We start from the raw sequence: 23015 nt of genomic DNA on the forward strand, positions 1-23015 counted from the left end.
TTCACAAGTCTCTCTTGGCCTCTGCCCACACCCCTCCCACCTCTCCAGGGCCCTTTGCCACCTCATGGTCCTCTCTGACTGAGGGGATCTCCACTGTGTCCCCAGATGATGCTGGAGGCATGGGGGCTGGGATTCCGAGCTCAGACTCTGTGCTGTCCCATGCCCTGTCCATCTTAGAGCTTGGTCTCAACCTGTCCAGTGCCCTCCTGAGGCATCTCCAGAGATAGACCCTACTAGGCCAAGTAAGGCCTAGCCAGTAGCTAGCACGCATTGGCTCATTAGGGTTTATGTGGGACGCACAGACAATCAGATAAACTCCAAGGGAGTCAGCAGTGGTGCTATAGCCAGGACCTGCAGGGAACAGGGTGTGTGTACAGCTTCCCCCCTGCCTCCCACAGCTGGGACCCCACTACCCTGTCCCTCTGGCCTGGACCTGGGTGTGGGGTTGAGGCAGAGCAGGAGCTCCTGTCCCGGAGATGTAATCTCAAGGCCCTGAGTAACAAGCCTATGGAGCAGGCCTATCCCCAACACACACCAACGCCCTGCTCCCTGCCCAGCCGGGTCTCTGCTGGGTCCAGAACAAAGACATGGCATGTAGCTCTCTGGCAGGAAACCAGGGCAGAATCATTCACATGGTCTCTGCCATGGTGGCTTGAAGATGCCAGGCTGAAGGAAGCCCATCCTGGGAGTTTCAGGCTCCCATGGCTCTGCCAGGCAGGCTAGGGTCTGGCTTGGAACTTGGGGTGGTGTGGGAAGTAAGAATGCCAAGGCTGCTGGCCAACTTGGAGCTGGTGAGGGCCAAGGCCTCTGTCCCCTGACTCTGGGACCCATCCTGTCATCCTGTGTCCTGTGGTTCCCATAATGCCCATCCTAATGACAGAGCTGCTAGTGGAGCTTGAGTGTCTGGGCACCCAGGATGAACAGCAGCAGAAAGGTAGGGGTGCCAGGGTCTCCCATGAGACCAGACACAGTGTCAGTGGGGCTAGACCCCTGCTCTGGGCTGTACTGTAGCCCCCACTCTCCAGCACCCCCTGTGGGCCAAGGCATGGCCTCAGATCCTGCCAAGGGGGAGCCTTGACTCTGGAGGAGGCTCTTGGGAAACATGCCCCTTCCAGCCTCAGACTTGTGGAAGGAATCAGCCATTCAGGGCTCAAAGATGCCAGACCCTTGCTGCTGCACAGGCAGCTGGTACTGGGGGACTTCAACTTGGTTTTCTGGGGACTTTACCATTGATACCCAAGCTAGGTTTACAATGACCTGTTTAGGGTTGTGGGCTCCAGGATGGCTGCACGCTGACCCCTGTCTGACTGTCTTAGGGCTGTGTCTCCAGCCCCAGCACTGAGCCTGGCACAGAGAGGGTAACCATGAGAGTGGTGGACTGCCTGGCCCGGGCTTAATCCCAGCCCAGCTCAGGAGGGAGCAGGGCCCCGGACCCAAGGGCCAGCATACAGAGGTCTCATCAGAGGAGGAGCCCAGAGCCATGCTGGGGGACGCTTCTGCCTAAGAGTCTTTGCAGGCCTTATGGGGCTTGGACTGGAGGTTTCGAGGTGAGGGAGTTGTTCAGCACCTGCCCCCACCCCCAGAGCTTCTCCCAGCCAGCCTCCCTTGGTCCCAGGAGTCTGCCCTCTGCCAAGCACACACTCCATGTCTGTATGCCATTCATAGTCTGTATGGGGCTCTCAACTGCTGTAATCCACACCAGCCCCCAAGGGGGATCTTTGGATTGGGCCCCCAGCTCCCCCTCTTCTCCAGGCCCTTGTGCTGTGATGTACCCTCTCCTCACCATGTCCCCATGGTTCTTGTCCTTTTTCTATGGATTAAAGAAGGGACCTTTCTTTTTTTTTCCGCTTCATTTTAACGTTGAATATGGTGAATCTTGGATATGGAGAAGTTTATCATTTGGGGACAATACATCTATCAGTCTTCTCCTTTTGCCTATAGTATCATGCTTTGTAAGGCTTTCTCCTCCCCAAGGTTACAGAAACAGTCATGTAAATACTCTCTGAGTACTTTTTGATTTTCTTCAATATCCCCCCTCCCCCTTCCTGTTTCTTGCAGAAAACCGAGTGGCTCTGTCTGAACTGCCAAACGAAGCGGCTGCTGGAGGGCGGCCTGGGAGAGCCGACCCCACAGCCACTGCCCACCTCGCAGCAGCCCCCTGCAGGGGCCCCTCACCATGCAGCTGGAACAGCTCCTCCGAAGCAGAAAGGGCCACCAGGGCCAGGCCAGCCATCAGGCTCCCTGCCCGCCAAGGCCACCCCCCTGCCCACCAAGGCCAGCCCCCAGGCCAAGCCCCTCAGGGCTTCTGAACCCAGCAAGACCCTGAGCAGTGCCCAGGAGAAGAAGGCAGGAGTCCCAGCTAAAGCTGAGCCCACATCAAAGCCACCTCCAGAGACTACCCCAGCCCCTGGGCCTCCTAAAGCAAAGAGTGGGGCACGGAGAACTGAACCTACCACCCCTGCCAGCAAGGCTGTCCCAGAAGCCTCCAAGGGTGGGGAGGCAGAGGTCAGTCCCATTCACTTTCCAGGGACCCTAGTTCTCAGGTGGGGTAGTCTAGGGAAGGGCTTGCCCTGAGGGCTGAGGATGAAGGCCTGGGGCAGGCCCTTTGGGGCCACAGGAGAGGGCAGGGATGCCCCAGCAGAAGGAAAGCTTGGACGAGGCTCTGGCAGGCCTGGAGCCTGTGAATCCTAGGCTGACCCTGAGTCCAGCATCTTGTTGGATGTTTTTCTGGGTTTGCTACCATTAGATCTAGTAGGGTTTCTCTCTGAGAACCTAGGGTGGTTGAGGGCTTGCCCTGGAATCTGCAGGTTAGTCAGGGTCAGAGAGATGAAGTGGGTGGTGGGCCCTGATCCCCTGGGAGGTGGAGGTACCCTTCCCTGGGGCTCCAGGGAACGGGTCCCTCCACAAGCAGTCTGCCAAGGGGAGTCAGTGACTGCTTCTCCCCTGCTGCAGGAGCTGGTGGGAAAGCCTTACTCTCAGGACCTGTCTCGGAGCCCACAGAGCCTCAGTGACACCGGCTATTCCTCTGATGGAATCTCCAGCTCCCAGAGTGAGATCACAGGTATTGTGCAGCAGGAAGGGGAGCAGCTGGACAGTGCAGGGGTGACGGGGCCCCGCCCACCCAGCCCGTCAGAGCTCCACAAGGTAGGGAGCAGCATGCGGCCCTTGCTAGAGGCCCAGGGCCTGGCCCCCAGGGGCAAGCGGGGCCCGCTGCTCTGCAGCAGCAGTGGCAAAGAACCAAAGCGGCGGCCACACTCCCTGTCCATCATGCCTGAAGACTTTGACTCCGATGAGGAGCTGGAGGAGATCCTGGAGGAAGAGGAGGACTCTGTTGAGTGGGGACGCCAGAGGGCGCAGCGGGACACAGCTGAGTCCTCAGACGACTTTGGCAGCCAGCTGAGGCACGACTACGTGGAGGACAGCAGTGAGGGTGGCCTGTCCCCACTTCCACCCCAGCCCCCAGCCCGGGCAGCAGAACTGACCGACGAGGAGTTCATGCGACGGCAGATCCTGGAGATGAGTGCCGAGGAAGACAACCTGGAGGAGGAGGAGGAGGCTGCCACTGCTCGGCATGGCCTGGCCAAACATGGCCCTCCGAAAGGTGGCCCCTGGCCCGGGCCTGAGCCCAGCCAAGAGGCAGTGGCACTGCCCAAAAGGCGCCTGCCCCACAATGCCACCACGGGCTACGAGGAGCTGCTCTCCGAGGGAGGCCCAGCTGAGGCCACCGACAGCAGCGGGGCCCTGCAGGGCGGGCTCCGCCGCTTCAAGACCATTGAGCTCAACAGCACAGGCAGCTACGGCCAAGAGCTGGACCTGGGCCAAGGGCCAGACCCCAGCCTGGACCGGGAGCCCGAGCTGGAGATGGAAAGCCTGACAGGCTCGCCTGAGGACCGCTCCCGCGGGGAGCACTCCTCCACCCTGCCTGCCTCCACACCCAGCTACACGTCGGGCACCTCTCCCACCTCCCTGTCTTCTCTCGAGGAGGACAGCGATAGCAGCCCCAGCCGCCGGCAGCGTCTGGAAGAGGCCAAGCAGCAGCGCAAGGCCCGGCACCGCTCCCATGGGCCCCTGCTGCCCACCATCGAGGACTCCTCAGAGGAGGAAGAGCTGCGCGAGGAGGAGGAGCTGCTGCGCGAGCAGGAGAAGATGCGGGAGGTGGAACAGCAACGCATCCGCAGCACGGCCCGCAAGACCCGGCGGGACAAGGAAGAACTGCGGGCCCAGCGGCGGCGCGAGCGCTCCAAGACGCCGCCCAGCAACCTGTCGCCCATTGAGGATGCCTCCCCCACAGAGGAGCTGAGGCAGGCAGCCGAGATGGAGGAGCTGCACCGCTCCTCCTGCTCCGAGTACTCGCCCTCGCCCTCCCTCGACTCGGAGGCCGAGGCCCTGGATGGCGGCCCTGGCCGGCTCTACAAGTCAGGCAGCGAGTACAACCTGCCCACCTTCATGTCCCTCTATTCACCAACGGAGACACCCTCGGGCAGCTCCACCACTCCCTGCTCCGGCCGGCCCCTCAAGAGTGCCGAGGAAGCCTACGAGGAGATGATGCGAAAGGCAGAGCTGCTCCAACGGCAACAGGGCCAGGCGGTGGGGGGCCGGGGGCCCCATGGTGGCCCCTCTCAGCCCACGGGTCTGCAGGGTCAGGGCCCCTTTGAATACCAGGACACCCCGGACCATGACTATGGCAGGGTGGCACAGCCTGGTGCAGAGGGCACAGCTGTGTATGAGGAGATCCTGCAGACATCACAGAGCATCGCTCGGATGCGGCAGGCCTCCTCGCGCGACTTGGCCTTCGCTGAGGACAAGAGGAAGGAGAAGCAGTTTCTGAATGCCGAGAGTGCATACCTGGACCCAATGAAGCAAAATGGCGGCCCTCTGACCCCCGGGACCAGCCCCACCCAGCTTGCTGCCCCGATGTCCTTCTCCACTTCCACCTCCGCCGACAGCAGCGGGGGCCGAGTCATTCCTGATGTCCGTGTCACTCAGCATTTTGCCAAGGAGCCTCAGGACCCCCTCAAGCTGCACAGCTCTCCTGCCTCCCCCAGCTTTGTCCCCCAGGAGGTGGGCATGCCCTTTTCCCAGGGCCCTGGGGCCCCCACCACCGCAGCTGTGGCTCCCTGCGGGTATGTGACTCCAACCTCCCCAGTAGGCTCCGAGCGCAGCCCTTTACCATCTTCCACAGGCCACAGCTATGGGCAGAGCCCAACCACCGCGAACTATGGTTCACAAACTGAGGAGCTGCCCCTGGCCCCCAGTGGCCCCACCGCTGCTGTGCGGGCTGCCAGGGAGAAGACCCTGAGTGTGAGTGACGGCGAGAGCAGCACTCCCCAGCCCTCCCGGGGACACTCCTACTTTGTGGGCTCCAGCCCACCCCTCTCCCCGTCTTCCCCTTCAGAGAGGCCCATATTCTCCCCTGGCAAGCTGGGCCCAAGGGCCACTGCAGAGTTCTCTACACAGACGCCAAGCCCGATCCCCTCCTCGGGTGTGTTGCGAAGCCCTGGTGCCCCCACTCAGACTCCCATGGTGGCCCAGGGCACACAAACGCCACACCGACCCAGCACACCTCACCTGGCGTGGCAGCAGCCCTCTCAGGAGGCTTCCTTTATGGTCATTACACTGGCGTCCGACGCTTCCAGCCAGACCAAGATGGTGCACGCCAGTGCTTCCACCTCCCCGGTGTGCTCGCCTACCAGCAGCCAGCCCACCGCCCACAGCTACAGCCAGACTACGCCTCCAAGTGTGCCCCCAGAACCACCTGGGCCACCTGGCTTCCCGCGGGCCCCCAGCGCTGGTGCAGATGGGCCCCTGGCACTGTACAGCTGGGGTGCCCTGCCTGCAGAGAACATCTCCCTGTGCCGGATCTCCTCTGTCCCCGGGACATCCAGGGTCGAGCCAGGCCCCAGGCCCCCTGGCGGCGCCGTGGTGGACCTTCGCACAGCTGTCAAGCCCACGCCCATCATCCTCACTGACCAGGGAATGGACCTGACCTCCCTTGCCATGGAAGCACGGAAGTACGGCCTTGCCTTGGATCCGATCCCAGGACGGCAGTCGACCGCCGTACAGCCCTTGGTTATCAACCTCAATGCCCAGGAGCAGACCCATACCTTCCTAGGCACCGCCACCACCGTGAGCATTACCATGGCCTCATCTGTGCTCATGGCTCAGCCAAAGCAGCCCGTGGTCTATGGGGACCCTTTCCAGAGCCGGCTCGACTTCGGTCAGGGTGTGGGTAGCCCCATGTGCCTGGCCCAGGTCAAGCAGGTAGAGCAGGCTGTCCAGACAGCCCCATATCGAGGAGGGCCCCGGGGAAGACCCAGAGAGGCCAAGTTTGCCAGGTATAACCTGCCCAATCAGGTAGCTCCTCTGGCCCGAAGGGAGGTTTTGATCACCCAGATGGGCACTGCCCAGAGCATTGGCCTCAAGCCAGGCCCAGTGCCAGAGCCTGGTGCTGAGCCCCACCGGGCCACCCCTGCCGAGCTGCAGCCACACGCGCTGCCGGGTGCCAGGAAGCCACATGCAGTGGTGGTACAGATGGGAGAGGGTACAGCAGGCACCATGACCACACTGCTCCCGGAGGAGCCAGCGGGTGCCCTGGACCTCACTGGGATGAGGCCTGAGAGCCAGCTGGCATGCTGCGACATGGTCTACAAGTTCCCCTTTGGCAGTAGCTGCACTGGCACCTTCCACCCTGCCCCCAGTGCACCAGAGAAGAGTGTGGCAGATGCTGTCCCACCTGGCCAAAGCAGTGGCCCCTTCTATGGTCACCGGGACCCTGAGCTTCCTGAGCCCCCGACTTACCGGGCACAGGGGGTAGTGGGGCCTGGGCCTCATGAGGAGCAGAGGCCCTACCTACAGGGCCTCCCTGGCAGGCTGTACTCCTCCATGTCTGACACCAATCTGGCTGAGGCTGGCCTCAGCTACCATGCCCACAGGATGGGGCAGCTCCTCCAGGGCCCAGGACGAGACTCGGCTGTGGACCTCAGCCCCCTGAAGCACTCCTACAGCCTGGGCTTCACAGACGGACGCTACCTAGGGCAGGGCTTGCAGTATGGCTCATTCACAGATCTGCGCCATCCCACGGACCTTTTGGCTCACCCACTTCCCATGAGGCGCTTCAGCTCAGTGTCGAACATCTACTCAGACCACAGGTATGGCACCCGGGTAGATGCAGCTGGCTTCCAGGAGGCCAGCCTGGCCCAGTACAGTGCTACCACCGCCCGCGAGATCAGCCGCATGTGCGCTGCCCTCAACTCCATGGACCAGTATGGTGGGCGGCGTGGCAGCGGCAGCAGCGGTGGTGGCCCTGAACTCATGCAGTACCAGCCCCAGTCTGGGCCTGGGTTCGGTGGCCCACAGGGTCTGGCTCCCCTCAGACCTGGCCTCCTAGGGAATCCCACCTTCCCAGAGGGCCACCCAAGTCCTGGGACCCTGGCCCAGTATGGTCCTGCTGTGGGCCAGGGAACAGCAATGAGACAGCTGCTGCCATCCACAGCCACTGTGCGTGCAGCTGATGGCATGATCTATTCCACCATCAACACCCCAATTGCTGCAACACTGCCCATCACCACCCAGCCTGCCTCAGTGCTGCGGCCCATGGTGCGTGGTGGCATGTACAGGCCTTATGCATCTGGCGGAGTCACAGCGGTGCCGCTCACCAGCTTGACACGCATGCCCTCGATTGCCCCTCGGGTACCTCTGGGACCCACAGGGGTGTACCGGTATCCTGCACCAAGCAGATTCCCTGCACCTGCCAGCATCCCACCTGCTGAGGGGCCTGTCTACCTGGGGAAACCTGCTGCTGCCAAGGTCCCAGGGGCTGGAGGCCCACCAAGGCCAGAGCTGCCAGCAGGGGCTGCTCGGGAAGAGTCTCTTTCTACAGCCACCCTTGCTGCCATCAAGGAGCCTGCAGTGGCCCCGCTGGCTGGCCAGAAGCCACCAGGAGATGCTGCTCCTGGGAGTGGCAGCGGGGCCCCCAGCCGGCCAGGGCTTGAGAAGGAGGAAGCATCGCAGGAAGAGAAGCAGCGAAAGCAGCAGGAGCAGTTGCTACAACTGGAGCGGGAGCGGGTGGAGTTGGAGAAGCTGCGGCAACTGCGGCTTCAGGAGGAGTTAGAGCGGGAGCGGGTGGAGCTTCAGAGGCACCGGGAGGAGGAGCAGCTGCTGGTGCAACGGGAGCTGCAGGAGCTGCAAACCATCAAGCACCATGTGCTGCAGCAACAGCAAGAGGAACGCCAGGCTCAGTTTGCACTGCAGCGGGAGCAGCTAGCCCAGCAGCGCCTGCAACTGGAGCAGATTCAGCAGCTGCAGCAGCAGCTGCAGCAGCAACTGGAGGAACAGAAGCAGCGGCAAAAGGCCCCCTTCCCCGCGGCCGGTGAGGCACCTGGCCGAGGGCCTCCCACGGCTGCCACTGAGCTGGCCCAGAATGGCCAATACTGGCCGCCCTTGACCCACACAGCCTTCATTGCCATGGCAGGGCCCGAGGGACCTGGGCAGCCTCGTGAGCCTATGCTGCATCGGGGTCTCCCCAGCTCCACCTCGGACTTGTCACTGCAGACTGAGGAGCAGTGGGAGGCAGGCCGTGGTGGCATCAAGAAGCGGCACTCCATGCCACGCCTGCGGGATGCCTGCGAGCCAGAGCCGGGGCCTGAGCCCTGCGTGGTCAGGAGGATCGCGGACAGCAGTGTGCAAACAGATGACGAGGATGGGGAGAGCCGCTACTTCCTGACCCGGCGGCGCCGGGCCCGGCGGAGTGCTGACTGCAGTGTGCAGACGGACGACGAGGACAGTGCTGAGTGGGAGCAGCCAGTGCGCCGCCGCCGGTCCCGTCTTTCCCGCCACTCAGACTCAGGTTCTGACAGCAAGCATGATGCTGCTGCCTTGTCATCCACTGCCACCACCACTGTGAAAGCCACAAGCAGTGTGGGCATCCAGACCATCAGTGACTGCTCCGTGCAGACAGAGCCTGACCAGCTACCCAGGGTCTCTCCGGCCATCCACATCACAGCTGCCACCGACCCCAAGGTGGAGATCGTCAGGTACATATCGGCACCAGAGAAGACTGGGCGTGGGGAGAGCCTGGCTTGCCAGACGGAGCCGGATGGGCAGGCCCAGGGTGTGGCCGCACCACAGCTTGTAGGGCCAACTGCCATCAATCCCTACCTGCCCGGCATCCAGATCGTCACCCCAGGGCCCCTGGGCAGATTTGAAAAAAAGAAGCCAGACCCCCTGGAGATCGGGTACCAAGCCCACCTGCCCCCTGAGTCCCTCTCGCAGCTTGTGAGCCGCCAGCCTCCCAAGTCCCCCCAGGTTCTCTACTCGCCAGTCTCGCCCCTGTCCCCGCACCGGCTTCTGGACACCTCCTTTGCTTCCAGTGAGAGGCTGAACAGGGCTCACGTGAGTCCCCAGAAGCACTTCGTGGCTGACAGTGCCCTCCGCCAGCAGACGCTGCCTCGCCCCATGAAGACCCTGCAGCGGTCCTTGTCTGACCCTAAGCCCCTCAGCCCCACCGCCGAGGAGTCTGCCAAAGAGAGGTTCTCCCTCTACCAGCATGAGGGGGGGCTGGGTAGCCAGGTATGGGCACAGGGGCTGGTCCAGGGTGGGACAGGGGTCTCCACCTAGCCTGGGGAGGCCCCCACAGGGAGGGGCTTCTCCTGGGGTGTGGGTGGAGTCACCTCCAGCTCCAGAGGCCCAGGGAAAGGAGGCAAGGAGCAGATCCTCCTCTGTGCACATCTGGTGGAGTCTGCAGACATGGATAGACACACAGGTGGGCCCCCACAGCCATCCATCCAGATACCCCATTAGACTCAGCTTCTCCCTAGCATTGCCTCTTCACACTGCTCCCCCATACCTACTCTGGCTCCTGCCATCTCCTCTTCAGGCTTCCTCAGCCCCCACCTCCAGGCTGGGCCCCTCCCACTCCAAAATTGGTCTGTGGACATTTCCAAGGAAAATCAGTAAACTGATTTCTCAGCCCTGTGCTGGCTTCCATTGTCCCACAAGGAAGCCCGAATGCCTTGCCTAGCACTTGAGGCCCATCTCAGCTGGCTACAGCCTGTTCTCTTCTTCATTGGGTTCCCTGCCCCTACCTGGCCCTTAGGAAATCTGCTTGCACATATGTCTGTTCCTCTGGTCAGGGGCTCCTGGAGCATGAACTTGTCCCTGTCTCTGGCCTTAATTGCCAGTGATGTCTGGGGCCTGTGAGGTGGCCTGGCCATGGGCTGCAGTGGAGGTAAGATAGGGGGTTGTGAGGGCCTGATGCCAAAGACTTTAAGTGCCGAGGAGGATGGGCTTTGCCTGAAGGCCCTGGAAGCCTCTGGAAGTTTTAGACAGGTGAGATAGGAAAAAAAATGGGTATTTTAGAAAGCTTTAAGGGCAGGATGTGGGCTGATGGGCTGAAGGAAGAGGCCGCAGTGGTGGCCCTGGGGAAAGGAGGTAGGAGCCAGAGGCGTTGTGAGATATATTTGCCTGTTTCTGGGTGTGATGCAGAGAAGAGAGAGATGGGACCTTGGCGTGGGGTCACGGAGGTGACATGCTTGGGTGATGAGGGGCCCTGGCGGTTGCAGGCCAGATGGGGGTGGGTGGGAACAGGAGTCTGGGCTGGCAGGGAGGGCAGGTCAGAGAGGCAGGGTGGTCCTGGCTTCAGGCGTGGCAGAGGTCCATGGGTCGCCATGCTCAGCACTCAGGGGGGTGCGGCCAGAATAAGAAAAGACAAACAGTGAGTTCAGAAAGCCAAATTCTCTGCATTAAAAACCCACCCTTCATGCTGATCTTTTTCTTTCTATGACATATGGTGATAGAAGGTAGAAGGTTTTATGTAGTTACTTGGCAAAGTAAAAAGTTAGAAGCTGATGACATCAGTCCCCAGTATATTTTGGGGATTTGGGTGGTCCCTGAAGCCCAAAAGCCTGGGTAACTCTGGGGAGACTAGGATCTAGAGGTAAAAGGGGAACCCAGGATGCACCCTCAGGCAAGGCAGAGCATCTGGGGCAGGTGAGGAGGGTTCCACGGACGGTGGTGTTAGGGAACCTTGATCAGAAAGTCAGGTGGCTGAAGATAAGGCTGGAGAGAACCTAAAAATGCACTGGTAGCCCCAGAAAGCAGTGTCAGGGAGTGGGCTGACAGAAGGGACTGGGGGCCAGGACAAGAGCACAGCCCATAGAGTTTGGCAGAGGCTGATGCAGGGAGCTGGAGGAGGAGAGCGGGCAGGAGGCAGAAGGGAACTCAAGGTCTGCCCAACTGACATACAGTCAACAAGTGGTCCTCCCCATGATCCTCTAGGGAGCCTGGCAGGCCTACGACCCCCTCCACTCCTCTCGCCCCGTGCCCCTCCACCCCTCAGCTCCCACCAGCTGGCAAGACTCAAACCCAGAGCCAGACCTATACTCTCCTCACCTCCGTGGGAGGTGGAGGGTGGCAGATTCAGGGGAGAGGGACAGGGGTTCTCAGAGCCACATGTGGAGCCCTGCTGTTGCCAGGCCAGTACTGGAGACCAGCACAGATGGGCATCTGCCCCATCCCTGCCCTCTGCTGCCCAGAGCTCTGGGCCAGAGAAAGCCTATAAAATGATTGCACACTGTCTCTCCATGGCAAAGAAACTAAGGCCAGTGGGTGGGCAGGGCAGGCTGTGGGCTGCCTGGCAAATCAAGGTGCCAACAGAGTGGAGCCCAGTCCCTGCCCCAGCCCAGGCCTGGGCTCTTCCACCGCCCTTCCCACCACACTGCCCACACCTTGGGTCTCAGTGCTGCCCGCCCTTCCCTCTGTCTCAGGTGTCGGCGCTGCCGCCCAACGGCCTGGTCCGCAAGGTGAAGCGGACACTGCCCAGCCCCCCTCCAGAGGAGGCTCACCTGCCCCTGGCTGGCCAGGCCTCCTCACAGCTGTATGCGGCCAGCCTGTTGCAGCGCGGGCTGGTGGGGCCCACCTCCGTCCCTGCCACCAAGGCCAGCCTGCTCCGGGAGCTTGACCGGGACCTGCGGCTGGTGGAACATGAGTCCACCAAGCTGCGCAAGAAGCAGGCGGAGCTGGACGAGGAGGAGAAGGAAATCGACGCCAAGCTCAAGTACCTGGAGCTAGGTATCACTCAGCGCAAAGAGTCTCTGGCCAAGGATCGCAGTGGCCGCGACTACCCACCCTTGCGTGGCCTCAGTGAGCATCGTGATTACCTGTCAGACAGTGAGCTCAACCAGCTGCGGCTTCAGGGCTGCACCACTCCCACTGGCCAGTATGCGGACTTCCCTGCTGCCGCCCCTGCTCCCACCACCCCCTCTGGCCCCATTGCCTTCCAGCAGCCCCAGTTTCCACCGCCAGTCCCACAATACACTGCAGGCAGTGGTGGGCCAACTCAGAACAGATTCTCAGCCCACCAGGTACCCGTTTACCCTGGCCCCAGCACGTACCCAGCACCTGCCTTTCCTCCTGGCACCAGTTGCTCAGCTGAGCCTGGGCTGCCGAGCCAGCAGGCTTTCCGTCCCACAGGCCACTACATGGGCCAAACACCCATGCCAACCACGCAGAGCACCCTTTTCCCGGTCCCGACTGACAGCCATGCCCCCCACCAGAAGCCACGCCAGACATCACTAGCTGACTTGGAGCAGAAGGTGCCCACCAACTATGAGGTGATCGACAGCCCTGTCGTCGCCATGTCTACGGCCTCCTCTGAAACCAGCTACAGCGGCCCAGTGGTGAGCAGCAGTTACGAGCAGGGCAAGAACGCTGAGCTGCCCCGGGCCAGTGACCGTAGTGGCGTGAGCCAGAGCCCAGCCTCTACCTACCCCTCTGACTCACACTATACCAGCCTGGAGCAGAATGTCCCTCGAAACTATGTGATGATCGATGACATCAGTGAGCTGACCAAGGAGAGCACCTCCACCGCCCCTGACAGCCAGCGGCTGGAGCCCTTGGGTCCAGGCAGTGGTGCGGGGCCAGGCGGTGGTGGGCGTCCAGGGAAGGAGCCTGGAGAACCGGCTGTCCTTGAGGGTCCCTCATTGCCCTGCTGCTATACCAGAGGGGAGGAGGAATCCGAGGAGGATGTGTACGACCCCCGTGGGAAGAGTGGGCATCACCGGAGCATGGAGAGCAATGGCCGACCAGCCAGTGCCCACTACTACAGTGACAGCGACTACAGACATGGGTCTCGAGCAGAGAAGTTTAGTCCGTGCCCCGTGGGGCCCAAGCATCCCTCCAAGAGCCTGGCCCCAGCGGCTGTCTCCTCAAAGCGCAGCAAGCACCGGAAGCAAGGCATGGAGCAAAAGATCTCCAAGTTCTCGCCTATCGAGGAGGCCAAGGATGTGGAGTCAGACCTGGCCTCCTACCCCCCACCTGTAGTCAGCAGCAGCCTGGCCTCTCGGGGCAGGAAGTTCCAGGATGAGATCACCTATGGGCTCAAGAAGAACGTGTATGAGCAGCAGAGATACTACGGGGTTTCTAGCCGGGACCCAGCGGAGGAGGATGACCATGTGAATGGCGGGAGCAGCCGGTCCCGGGCAGCATCTGCATATCGGGGGGAGAAGCTGTCCAGCCATGACTTCAGTGGCCGGAGCAGGGGGTATGAGCGGGAGCGAGAGTCTGTGGAGCGGCTTCAAAAAGCGGGCCCCAAGCCCTCATCGCTGAGCATGGCCCACGGCCGGGCCCGGCCCCCCATGCGGAGCCAGGCTTCAGAAGAGGAGAGCCCTGTCAGCCCCTTGGGGCGGCCCCGCCCCACTGGAGGGACACTCCCTCCTGGGGACAGCTGCCCACAGTTCTGCTCCAGCCACTCCATGCCCGACGTCCAGGAGCATGTCAAGGATGGGCCACGGGCTCACACATATAAGCGTGAGGAGGGCTACATCCTGGACGATCCCCACTGCGTGGTTTCTGACAGTGAAGGTAATGGCAGCTGGGGGTGATCTATGCCCCAACAGGGCCTGGCCTGGCGCCTCACCCCGGGGGCCCTGCTGCAGGCTGCCCTCCTTGCCTGCTCCACCCGCACCCTGGCCCCTGGTTGTGGGAGGTGGGCTCGGGGCCCAGTGCTGTGCGTGTGGCAGTGGTGCCCACTCTGGTTTCCTTGCATGGCTTCAGCTGGGCCTCCCCTTCAGCCAGCCTGGGGGTTGATGGTGTTCTGTTTTTGGTCTCTGAAGCGTATCACCTGGGCCAGGAGGAGACAGACTGGTTTGATAAACCCCGAGATGCCCGCCCTGACCGGCTCAGGCACCACGGGGGCCACGCAGTCTCGTCTTCCTCCTCCCAGAAGCGAGGCCCTGCCAGACACAGCTACCACGACTACGATGAGCCTCCCGAGGAGGGCATGTGGCCACACGATGAGGGTGGCCCAGGTCGCCATGCCTCCACCAAGGAACACCGACACCACACTGACCACGGGCGGCACTCAGGCCGTCACCCTGGCGAGGATCCGGGCCGGCGTGCTGCCAAACCACACATTCGGGACCCGGGTCGCCATGAGGTCCGGTCCCAACCTCAGCCCAGCCCTGCCCCAGCCACACAGAAGAAGGGTCCATCTGGGTACCCCAGCTCTGCTGAGTATTCACAGCAGTCTCGCGTCCCTTCTGCGTACCATCCTGCCTCTGACAGCAAGAAGGGCCCACGGCAGGCCCACCCCGGGCCCCCAGCACTGCAGCCAAAGCCAGAACCCCAGCCACAGATGCCGTCGCAAGGTCGACAGGCACCTCCAGGGCCACAGCAGTCACAGCCACCACCGTCCAGGCAGCCGCCCTCGGCGACAGCATCACGCCAGCCACAGCCACAGCCGCATCAGCAAGGCCCTGGGCAGGCCCCGTCACAGGGCCGGCTACAGCAGCAGAGCCAGCCGACTGCCCGAGGCCCAGCCCCTGCTGCCAGCCAGCCAGCAGGGAAGCCTCAGCCAGGCCCCGTCACAGCCACAGGCCCCCAGCCAGCAGGACCGGTAAGTGGGGCCCCAGGGCATCAGGTTGGAGAGGGGGGTCTGGAGCATGGATCCTACCCAGGGCAAGGACTGCAACTGCAGCTTAGACATCCCCTTGGCTCCAGGCTGAGTGTGGGTGAGATCACCAGGTGGCATCTCAACTATGGACTCTGTGTTGCAGCTACGGGCAGAGCAGGCCGACGGCTCTAAAGGGACTGCCAAAGCCCCACAGCTGGGGAGGCCTCCTCAGGCCCAGCCACCACCAGGACCTGGACCTGCGGGTAAGCCCAGCCCCTGGCGCCCTCCTCCAAGGCCCAGAATTCCTGGGAGTACCTGGCTGCCCTCTCAACCCACCCCCATCCAGTTTCCTAAGTCCTCTGCCCCCCGCCACGTGCCCTCACAGCTCCCTGAGAAGATACCCGGTGGGCTGCAGACCTCCCCAGCAGAAAGTGAGCCTGGGGTTAGAGTGAGCCATGGCCACCGGGGTCACCAGCTCCAGGGCCTCGGGGCAGAGAACCTGGAAGGGACTGGAGAGCCCAGTGCCAGGGCCATGGCTTCTTCCTTCCCCTTCCTTCCCCTCCCCTCTTCTGCCTTCTCGTCCTCCTCTGCCTTTTCCTCCCCTTCCCTTCTTTTCCTTCCTCATCCCCCTCTTAACTGCTTCCACTTCTTCTCTTCCCGTTCTTAGCGTCCTCTCTTTATTCCCCCCACCCTCCTCCTCACTCTCCCACCTCCCAGGCTGCCTGTGTTCTGAATCTCTCCTGGCCGCCTGCTCATCAGATCCTGAGTCTCATGAAGGTGGTTTCTTTCCTCTTAGGTGTGAAGGCTGGAGCCAGGCCTGGTGGAACCCCAGGGGCTCCTGCCAGCCAGCCTGGTGCTGATGGGGAGAGTGTGTTCTCCAAGATCCTCCCTGGAGGGGCAGCAGAGCAAGCTGGCAAGCTGACGGAAGGTATGCATTGCAGGTGGCCAGGGTCATGTGAGAGCTGTTACGGGGTCCCACCCTGACAGAGGTGGGTCGGGAGGGTGGGACCAGCCTCAGTCACTTAGCCATAGGCCAGCCCGGGGGCCCAACTGCTGCTGCCCCATGGGTCTCTGGACAGTCCCTGCCCCTCGGGCTGAGCCTGACTTTGCTATGCCCAAATGGCCCTGACTAGGAGAGGGTCTGGCCCAATTTCCTGACACCTCTCTTCTCTTTCTGTGTCACAGCTGTCTCTGCTTTTGGCAAAAAATTTTCCTCGTTCTGGTGACCTTGCCCTGCAGGGTGAGTATCAGCAGCCTGCACTCAGCCTCCCCTGGGAAAGGCCTGAGGTGCTGGAATGGGGGACACTACGTCCTAAGGGGTCCTCTGGGAGGAATCCTGTCTCCAACAGGTGGAGTGGCCGGAGGTGCAGTGTCTTCTCCTGCGTGTGGGAAGAAGTGGAGGGACATTATGTTCAGGACCCCTAACGTGGGGTCAGTTCAATAGAGGCCCCCAGAAAAGGAAAGCCAGAGGCCAATACCCCCTTGTCCTTCACCAACACCCCCATCTCCCCATAGGGCTCCTCACAGCCATGGACTGCCATTAGGTTGTAGGCATGGCCCCACCATACAGCACCTCCCCAGCCCTCCTCTATGAATGTTCTGCAGGTTCTTGAGGAGATGAAGGAAGATGATATCATTGCTGTGGAAAAATCTCTGGAGTCAGAGGCCTGGGCACAGCTCTGGACTCTGCGTATAACAGTGAGTGTCAGGACTAGGGTGGAGTAGGGCAGGGGAGTGGGTCAAAGAGTGAAGGCCTGGCCTACCAGACCCACCTAGTTCCTGTGAGTGTGAACTAGGTGGGCTCTGGTGGGTTTCCTTTGGTTGTGACAGGCCCAGCAGCTCCCTGGGAGGCAGGGTCCACTGAGCTAGCTGAGATGGTGGCAGATGTCTCAGACATTGGGGAAGGGCCCAGTGAGGCCAACTGTGTCCCACACTTGAGGTCTGAGCACTGAATCCAAAGCCATCCTAGAATAGAGGGTGGCCCATGGCTCCTGGGCAGTGGGGGAGTGTGCTCCTTCCCTGATGCCTGGTGCTAGAGGCTGGAGTCCCAGAACCCTGCAAAGCCTTAGCACTCTGGGCATGGTGTCAAGACATTCTTGACTTCACAGGTTGAGCTTATGGCCTGCAAGGTAGAAAAGTAGAATGAATGGAGAGACAGATAGGAAAGGGACAGAGAAGAAAGGAAAGTCACCAGGACAGGTGGTCTCAGCCCAGAGAAGGTCAGCCCAAGAAGAGAGTAGAAGGGATGGGCTGCAGAGGCCAAGGCAGGATAGGAAACCACCTTCTGGAGCCTTCCTGGCCCCAGCCCTGCCCCCTGAGGGGGAAGAAAGAGGGACAGCCTCCAGGATAGTAGGAAGGGTAGCCGGGCTCATTGTTATTCTGTACCCAGCCAGGGACCACTTCCCACCATCCATAGCCCTGGGGCCCTCCCTTCCCCCTCCTTTGCATTGCTAGAGTTAGGAGTACAGAGGTTTGGGTGTTTCTCAGGGTGGGCAGGAAGCACGTGGTACCTGTGGCCAGGGCCACACAGTCAGCAGGTCACTTCAGGGGAGCCCTGGCACCAGCAAGGACCCTTGCCCTGGCCAGGCCAGCTTGTGGCAGGCAAGGAGCTGGGAGTGGTGTCTGCCGGGCTGCCTTTCCCTGGAGGAACAGTGCTGGGGCTGGAAAGTCTCAGTCTTCCATCCATGTATTCATTTATTCAAACAAATGTTTGTCAAGCCCCAGGTAAGAGTGGGCCCTGTTCTAGGCACTAGGGATACAGCAGGGAACAAAACCAAGTCCCTGCCCTCGAAGCTGACCATTCATTTTAACGGAGACAGAGAATAAAGAAGTTTAAAAAAATTAAATTTAAATTTAAAAGGTAATAAGTGCCACGAAGCCAACAAAGCAGGGTTCTGGGGGCAGTGGGTCTGCTCTAGAGAGTATGGTTCAGTGCTGAAGGCATGTGAGGAAAGGCTTGAGGGAGGAGAAGAGGCTGCTTTGGGACGTGCCCAGGTGAGGGAACAGCACCAAAGAAGTTCTGATGCCAGAGTGAGAAGACTGGTGGGTGTCAGGGTTAGCAAAAGGCCAGCATAGCCAGAGCCACAGTCGTGGGGAAGGGTGAGAGACAGCCGGGGTGGGCCGAAGTAAAGAGCCCCAAATTTATTCTAACTCCATTAGCCACAGTGCGGTGCCCCAAGTGTTCTTCCTGTCTCCACCCGCATGACAGCAGGCTCCCTGCTGCTTTCCCACTCAGTTGGCTGTTTCCTCAGAGTTGCCCTGAAACAGATGTGAAGGCAGAAGCAGTGCTGGGAGAAGGGGAAGGAAGGGCAGCCCAGGGCCCGGGTCCATGGCAGTACCAGCCTTGGGTTTGGGACCAGGGCATGGTCGCTGGGGAGGAAAAGAGCCATAGGCCTGACTGTTCCGGGTCCTGCCATATAGCGTGGGTGGGCCACTGAGACCATGGACTCCATGGTTAAAGGAATCTCCCGCAAGTTTTGGCAATGGGCTAATGATTGGACCAAGTGGTCAAGGCTGCTGTGAGTGTCCCTCTCCTAGTGACTTTGTAGCTGTTTCAGAGTGGCTGGGAGAGGCCTGGGCAAAGCGAGTATTGCCATTTTAAACAAAATCCACCTCCCTCACTCTTAAGCAAAAAAAAGGCAACATTTGTCACATTAAAAGAAATGTCCGTCCGTGGCCGACCTGATTCTTCTTTCTTTCCTTTTCTCTGTGACCTTAAACCTGCGCTCTGGTGCCCACCTCCCCAAGCTGCAGTGGTGTGGGAGCCCGCGGGGAAGGAGCATGTGGCCGTCCGCACGTGGCTGACTTGGCTGACAGGAGCGTGGGGTAAAAAAGCAGCTGTCCGCAGTTCTTGACAAAATCTTTCTTTCTTTCCTCTTTCCTTCTTCCCTCCCTCCCTTTTCTCTTCCAAGCATCTACAATCTGGCAAACCCTTGGCCCAAAGACTCACACCAGGTGGGACTTGGCAGGCAGGTCCTCGGTTGAGGACAGGATGCTTTCTAACAGCAGCTGCCTGGGTGAAATGAAGCAGCTGCTGGACAAGTGCGACCATTGGCCTGGAGGGGCCTTTGATTGTCTTTCCAGAGACCCTGCTCTCCTCAGGGCACCACCTCCAAGGCACAGCCGTCCCTCCAGAAACCCTGCCACCACGGCTGTCACCACTCTTCCCGCAGCCGCCTTTCCGCGGCCGCGTCGGCCAGGCTTCCAATGCGTTATACACAGAGTTGGGGTGCACGCTCCCATTTTTGATGGATGCTGCCCTCCCTCCGCCATACCAGAAGTTTTTCCACAGCCTTGGAGAGGGGCTTTGACTGACGGCTGGGGGCTTCAGGCTCCGTTTCCTTCACATTCCAGCTGGCCCAGATCCCTCTGTGGCCACCAGGCCCTGTCCCCCTCACCCTGCCTTCTGGGTGACAATGGAGCAAACCTCCATGTGGCCAGCATGGGTTTGGGAGAACTTTACAAACATTAGGACCTAACACTGTCTCATCCCTGAAATAAGAGGCCATAGCACCGAAAAGCAGCGTGGGCGCCGGCTGAGGCTTCTCCCAGCCCATGGGTGGCAGCGTGCCAGCATGCCTGCCACCAACTCAAAGCCATCCCCCACCCCAGCCATCGTGAACATCCCAACGGCACCACCATTGTCTTGACCAGCCGGCTCCTCCTCTGTACACCTGGGGATTTTTTTTAATTTCAAGAACAGCCTTAATCATTCCAGTTTGATTTACGTGTATACCTCATAAACATTTTTTGTTTCTCTCTTTCTCCTTTCTCTCTTCTCTCTCTTTGCTCACCCCCTTGCCTCTCCCCTCCACCACCACCTTGGGACTGACAGTTTGATTTTTCCTCTCTGCTCTGCCCCTGCTCAAGCACAGGGAGAATGTTGACTTAGCAGCAATAGTGGGCAGCAGGCCACCAAGAGCACAACCCCAGGGCGAGGCCTGGGGAGTCCCCTCAGCCAGCCTCTGTTTACTGTGCAATTCTAGTCCTTCTTAAGCCATCACCAGTGAGTGTACTCAGAGCAGAGGGCCAGGGTTTCTGCCAGCCAAGGGAGGGGTCCAGAGCCCTGGGGGAGGGGTGGGGGAGTATGGCACCTCCCACCCACCTGGTGGGCTGGCCGGCACTCCTCCACGGGCCCCTCCCTTGAGGGCCCTTTCTTCATCTTGGGCACAGCCAAAAGTCTCATCTCTAATGTTCTATGCAATGAAATATAAACCCTCAAAGACAACTGTTAATATTTAATAAATTCCATGTTATGTATAAGGATTTAACTGCAAACATGCAGTTGAGAAACTGGATAGATATGCTCATATCACCCCCTGCCCCCTCCTCCGCTCCCCCCGTGTGTGTGAAGTTCTCAGTCTGTGGCATGTTTGACCTGTGGCAGGACTCGCTGCTGCCAGGTGAGTTACCGCCTGTCCTGCAGAGGAGCATGCACAGCTCACAGCCTCTTTGCACGATTTCATCCATTTTAAATGCTCAACCCTCTTGCTTGGAGTTCTTTTTGTCTCAGAATCTCTCCTTCAGGAGTGCTTCTAGCTGACTTGTGCACGAGCTAGTGAGGACCTGCTGGAATTTGTTGCCTGAGCGTGCCAGGCTGCGGGACAGGGACTGCCCCTGCAGGTCTGTTTGTCCAAGATGGGCAGGTGAGAAGGAGTCCTTGGAGTAGACTCGCTGGTGGGAGTCCGCACAGGATGCACGTGTGTGAACGTTCTGAAAGTTTTCCATAGGATTCCTATCTGTGTGTCGATCCCCCTCCTACCCCGGCCTGAGCCAAGGGCCTCCGGCCACCCCTTCCCAACTCGGAACTGCTCAAAGGCAGAGCTGGGCTGCATCTGTGGCCAGAGAGGTGGAGGCCAAGGTCAGGGCCTGGCTGTGTCCTGGAGACCGCAGCTCTTGATGTACCTTCTCCATGCCTCTCCTCTCTGGCTGGAATGCTCAGAGGTCTGTGAGCCAGGAGATCTGGGCTGGGGCCAGGGGACTGAAGGGCACTCAGGAAGAGCTGGGCCTTTAGCACTTGTGGCTTGGACAACTGACAGTGGGGCCATCTGGGACCAAAGCAAGTGAACTCTTCCCATAGCCAGTGGCTTCAAGCTCAGTTTCTTGGGAAGCTTCTCAATAGCAAAACTTATAGAAGGTTCTGTGTGGCCCTCTCTCTATCTGTCCCTGGGACCTACACTCCCTGCCCACTGCTATCTCCAAAGCTCCAGTACTCTACTGCTTTCACTCCTCTGCAGCTGAGCCAGGAGTGCAGCAGGCAGTAGCTGCCCAACCCCTCACAGCCTGGCCCTCCTCCAGAGTGCTCTGGTTTGCACCTGGCATTCCTCAGGGGTCCACATTTCTCATGCATTCCTCTATGGTCTATGTGCCCCTCCACAGGGGGATCCTGGCCCTCCTCTGGCAGCTGTGGATGACATAGGAGGCTGCCAACCTTGGTGTTGGGCCTGAGAAACTGGCCCTCCTGGGCCTCACCCATCCCAAAGAACATCCGCCTCCTGCCAGCAATTAGGCTTAGGCCCACCGTGGCCATCTGAGCAAGGACTGAGGAGACTGTGGCACAGCACCTCTGGTCACCCAGGGCCAGGTCTATGAAGGGTCATGCCTAGTGGCTGGATACTTGTGGGACCAGGGAAGTATTCCTCCTTTCTAAAGGCCAGGGCATGGGGCCAGGAACAGAGAAGAGGAGGGGAGATGGCAGCAAGGCAGCCTCCAGCCTGCCCCATCTCAGACTCTCAAGTTTTGACTTTTCAGCAAATTTCCATTCTGGCCAAGCCCTCTGAGTTTGAAACTTCTGACATCTGCTACCCCCTCACCTCTTACTCTCATCACTTCTGTGAAGGTGGCTGGAGCAGGTCTCTGGGCCTTGGGTGTCCTGGCCCTTGTGTGGATGCTGCTGTGGCCCCAGGGCACTGTAGCTAGAGGCCAAGGGGTCGGCATTCAGTGTCTTGGGCAGTGGGGAGCAACAGGCACATCTCCAAACGGGCAAGGAGTCTCTAGGATGCAGGCCAGGCCTTTTCCATACACCCCCAGCCCCCCACCCAGCATCACGAACAAGGGCATTGCCTCCTCTGCCCATTTCAGGGCCCGGTACACTTAATTCACAGCCAGTTCCCCCACCCTCAGCCCTTGGGCAGAGCGTGTGGTCTTGGGGCCCACAATGAGAGGGCAGCAGTGACAGCAACTCTTAACTAGGACCTGTCTTCTGGAACCTGTATGGAGTTTTCCAGGCAGATCCTTTGCCGTGGCAGTGGGCCCTGCCCTGCTGCCTCCACCCCCCACCCCCATGCTGTAGATATTGTCAGCATAGATTCTGACAGAATTGGAAGGACAGGCCTAATCCACTGAAACTCCCTGGAGATGCCATCTTCATTTCCCTGGGAACTGGTAGCCCTGCTGCCATGTGCACTGGAGAACCATGGAAGTCATGAGACATTGTGTGTGCGTGCATGTGAACATGTGTGTAGAGTGTGTGTTTGTGTGTGTGCACGTGTGTGTGCGTGCTTGTCTGTCTCATTCAGCCTTTGCAGTCAAACCAGCTCCTTCTCTCCAAGTGTAGTGCCCTGGAGAGTGGTGGCCGCTCAACGCCTTTCCCCCTGCTAGCTTCCATGTCTTGTTTTTTGCTTCCTCCTCCCTCTCTCCCTTCTTCCCTCCCCCTCTTCTTTCCTTCTTTCTTTCTCTCCTTTATTTGAGGGGGGAAGTGTGCTGTACAAAGTCAAACAAACAAGTTTACAGTTGTAAGTGCAATGACCCGAGTCCTCCACATGACCTTGTGAATTGTGTACTGTCCTCCTGTGCTTTGTGAGAACTCGTGGTACTTCAGTGTCCCTCCCCCTGTATTGTGACAAGGTAATTCTGTGGTATCAGAATAAAAGGTCTTGATATAAACAACCTACAGACTGTCTCTGGGATGGTTTCTGAACTGGGAATGCTTAGCCCTCAGTGATGAGGCTTTGAACTGGAGGAGCAAATCTGTGACGATCCTGTCGTTCAAGGTTGAAAGGACAAGCATGAAAGGGCAAAGTTGCAGAGGTGGTGTCCACACCAAGCCATCCGAAGACAGTGGGCCCTCCATGAAGGCGCCTGAGGAAAGGCCCCAAGCTTGGGTCTGGAGGGAGCAGCTCACTGCCCG

At 60.0% G+C, this 23015-nt stretch overlaps 1 protein-coding gene across 1 annotated transcript in view; it reads left to right on the forward strand.

Moving 5' to 3' along the window:
• Positions 1 to 22778, forward strand: part of BSN (bassoon presynaptic cytomatrix protein) — a 130396-nt gene extending 107618 nt beyond the window's left edge. The window contains exons 4-11 of the mRNA XM_037850777.1: positions 2059 to 2505; positions 2953 to 9567; positions 11763 to 13857; positions 14109 to 14890; positions 15051 to 15150; positions 15684 to 15815; positions 16073 to 16127; positions 18799 to 22778. Coding sequence (XP_037706705.1) covers positions 2059 to 2505; positions 2953 to 9567; positions 11763 to 13857; positions 14109 to 14890; positions 15051 to 15150; positions 15684 to 15815; positions 16073 to 16113 — 10212 coding nt within the window. The 3' untranslated portion in view covers positions 16114 to 16127; positions 18799 to 22778. The remainder of the gene's footprint in view (positions 1 to 2058; positions 2506 to 2952; positions 9568 to 11762; positions 13858 to 14108; positions 14891 to 15050; positions 15151 to 15683; positions 15816 to 16072; positions 16128 to 18798) is intronic.
• Positions 22779 to 23015: the final 237 nt, after the last annotated feature.

Source organism: Choloepus didactylus, chromosome 1 (assembly GCF_015220235.1).
Source record: "Choloepus didactylus isolate mChoDid1 chromosome 1, mChoDid1.pri, whole genome shotgun sequence".
Classification (NCBI taxonomy): domain Eukaryota; kingdom Metazoa; phylum Chordata; class Mammalia; order Pilosa; family Megalonychidae; genus Choloepus; species Choloepus didactylus.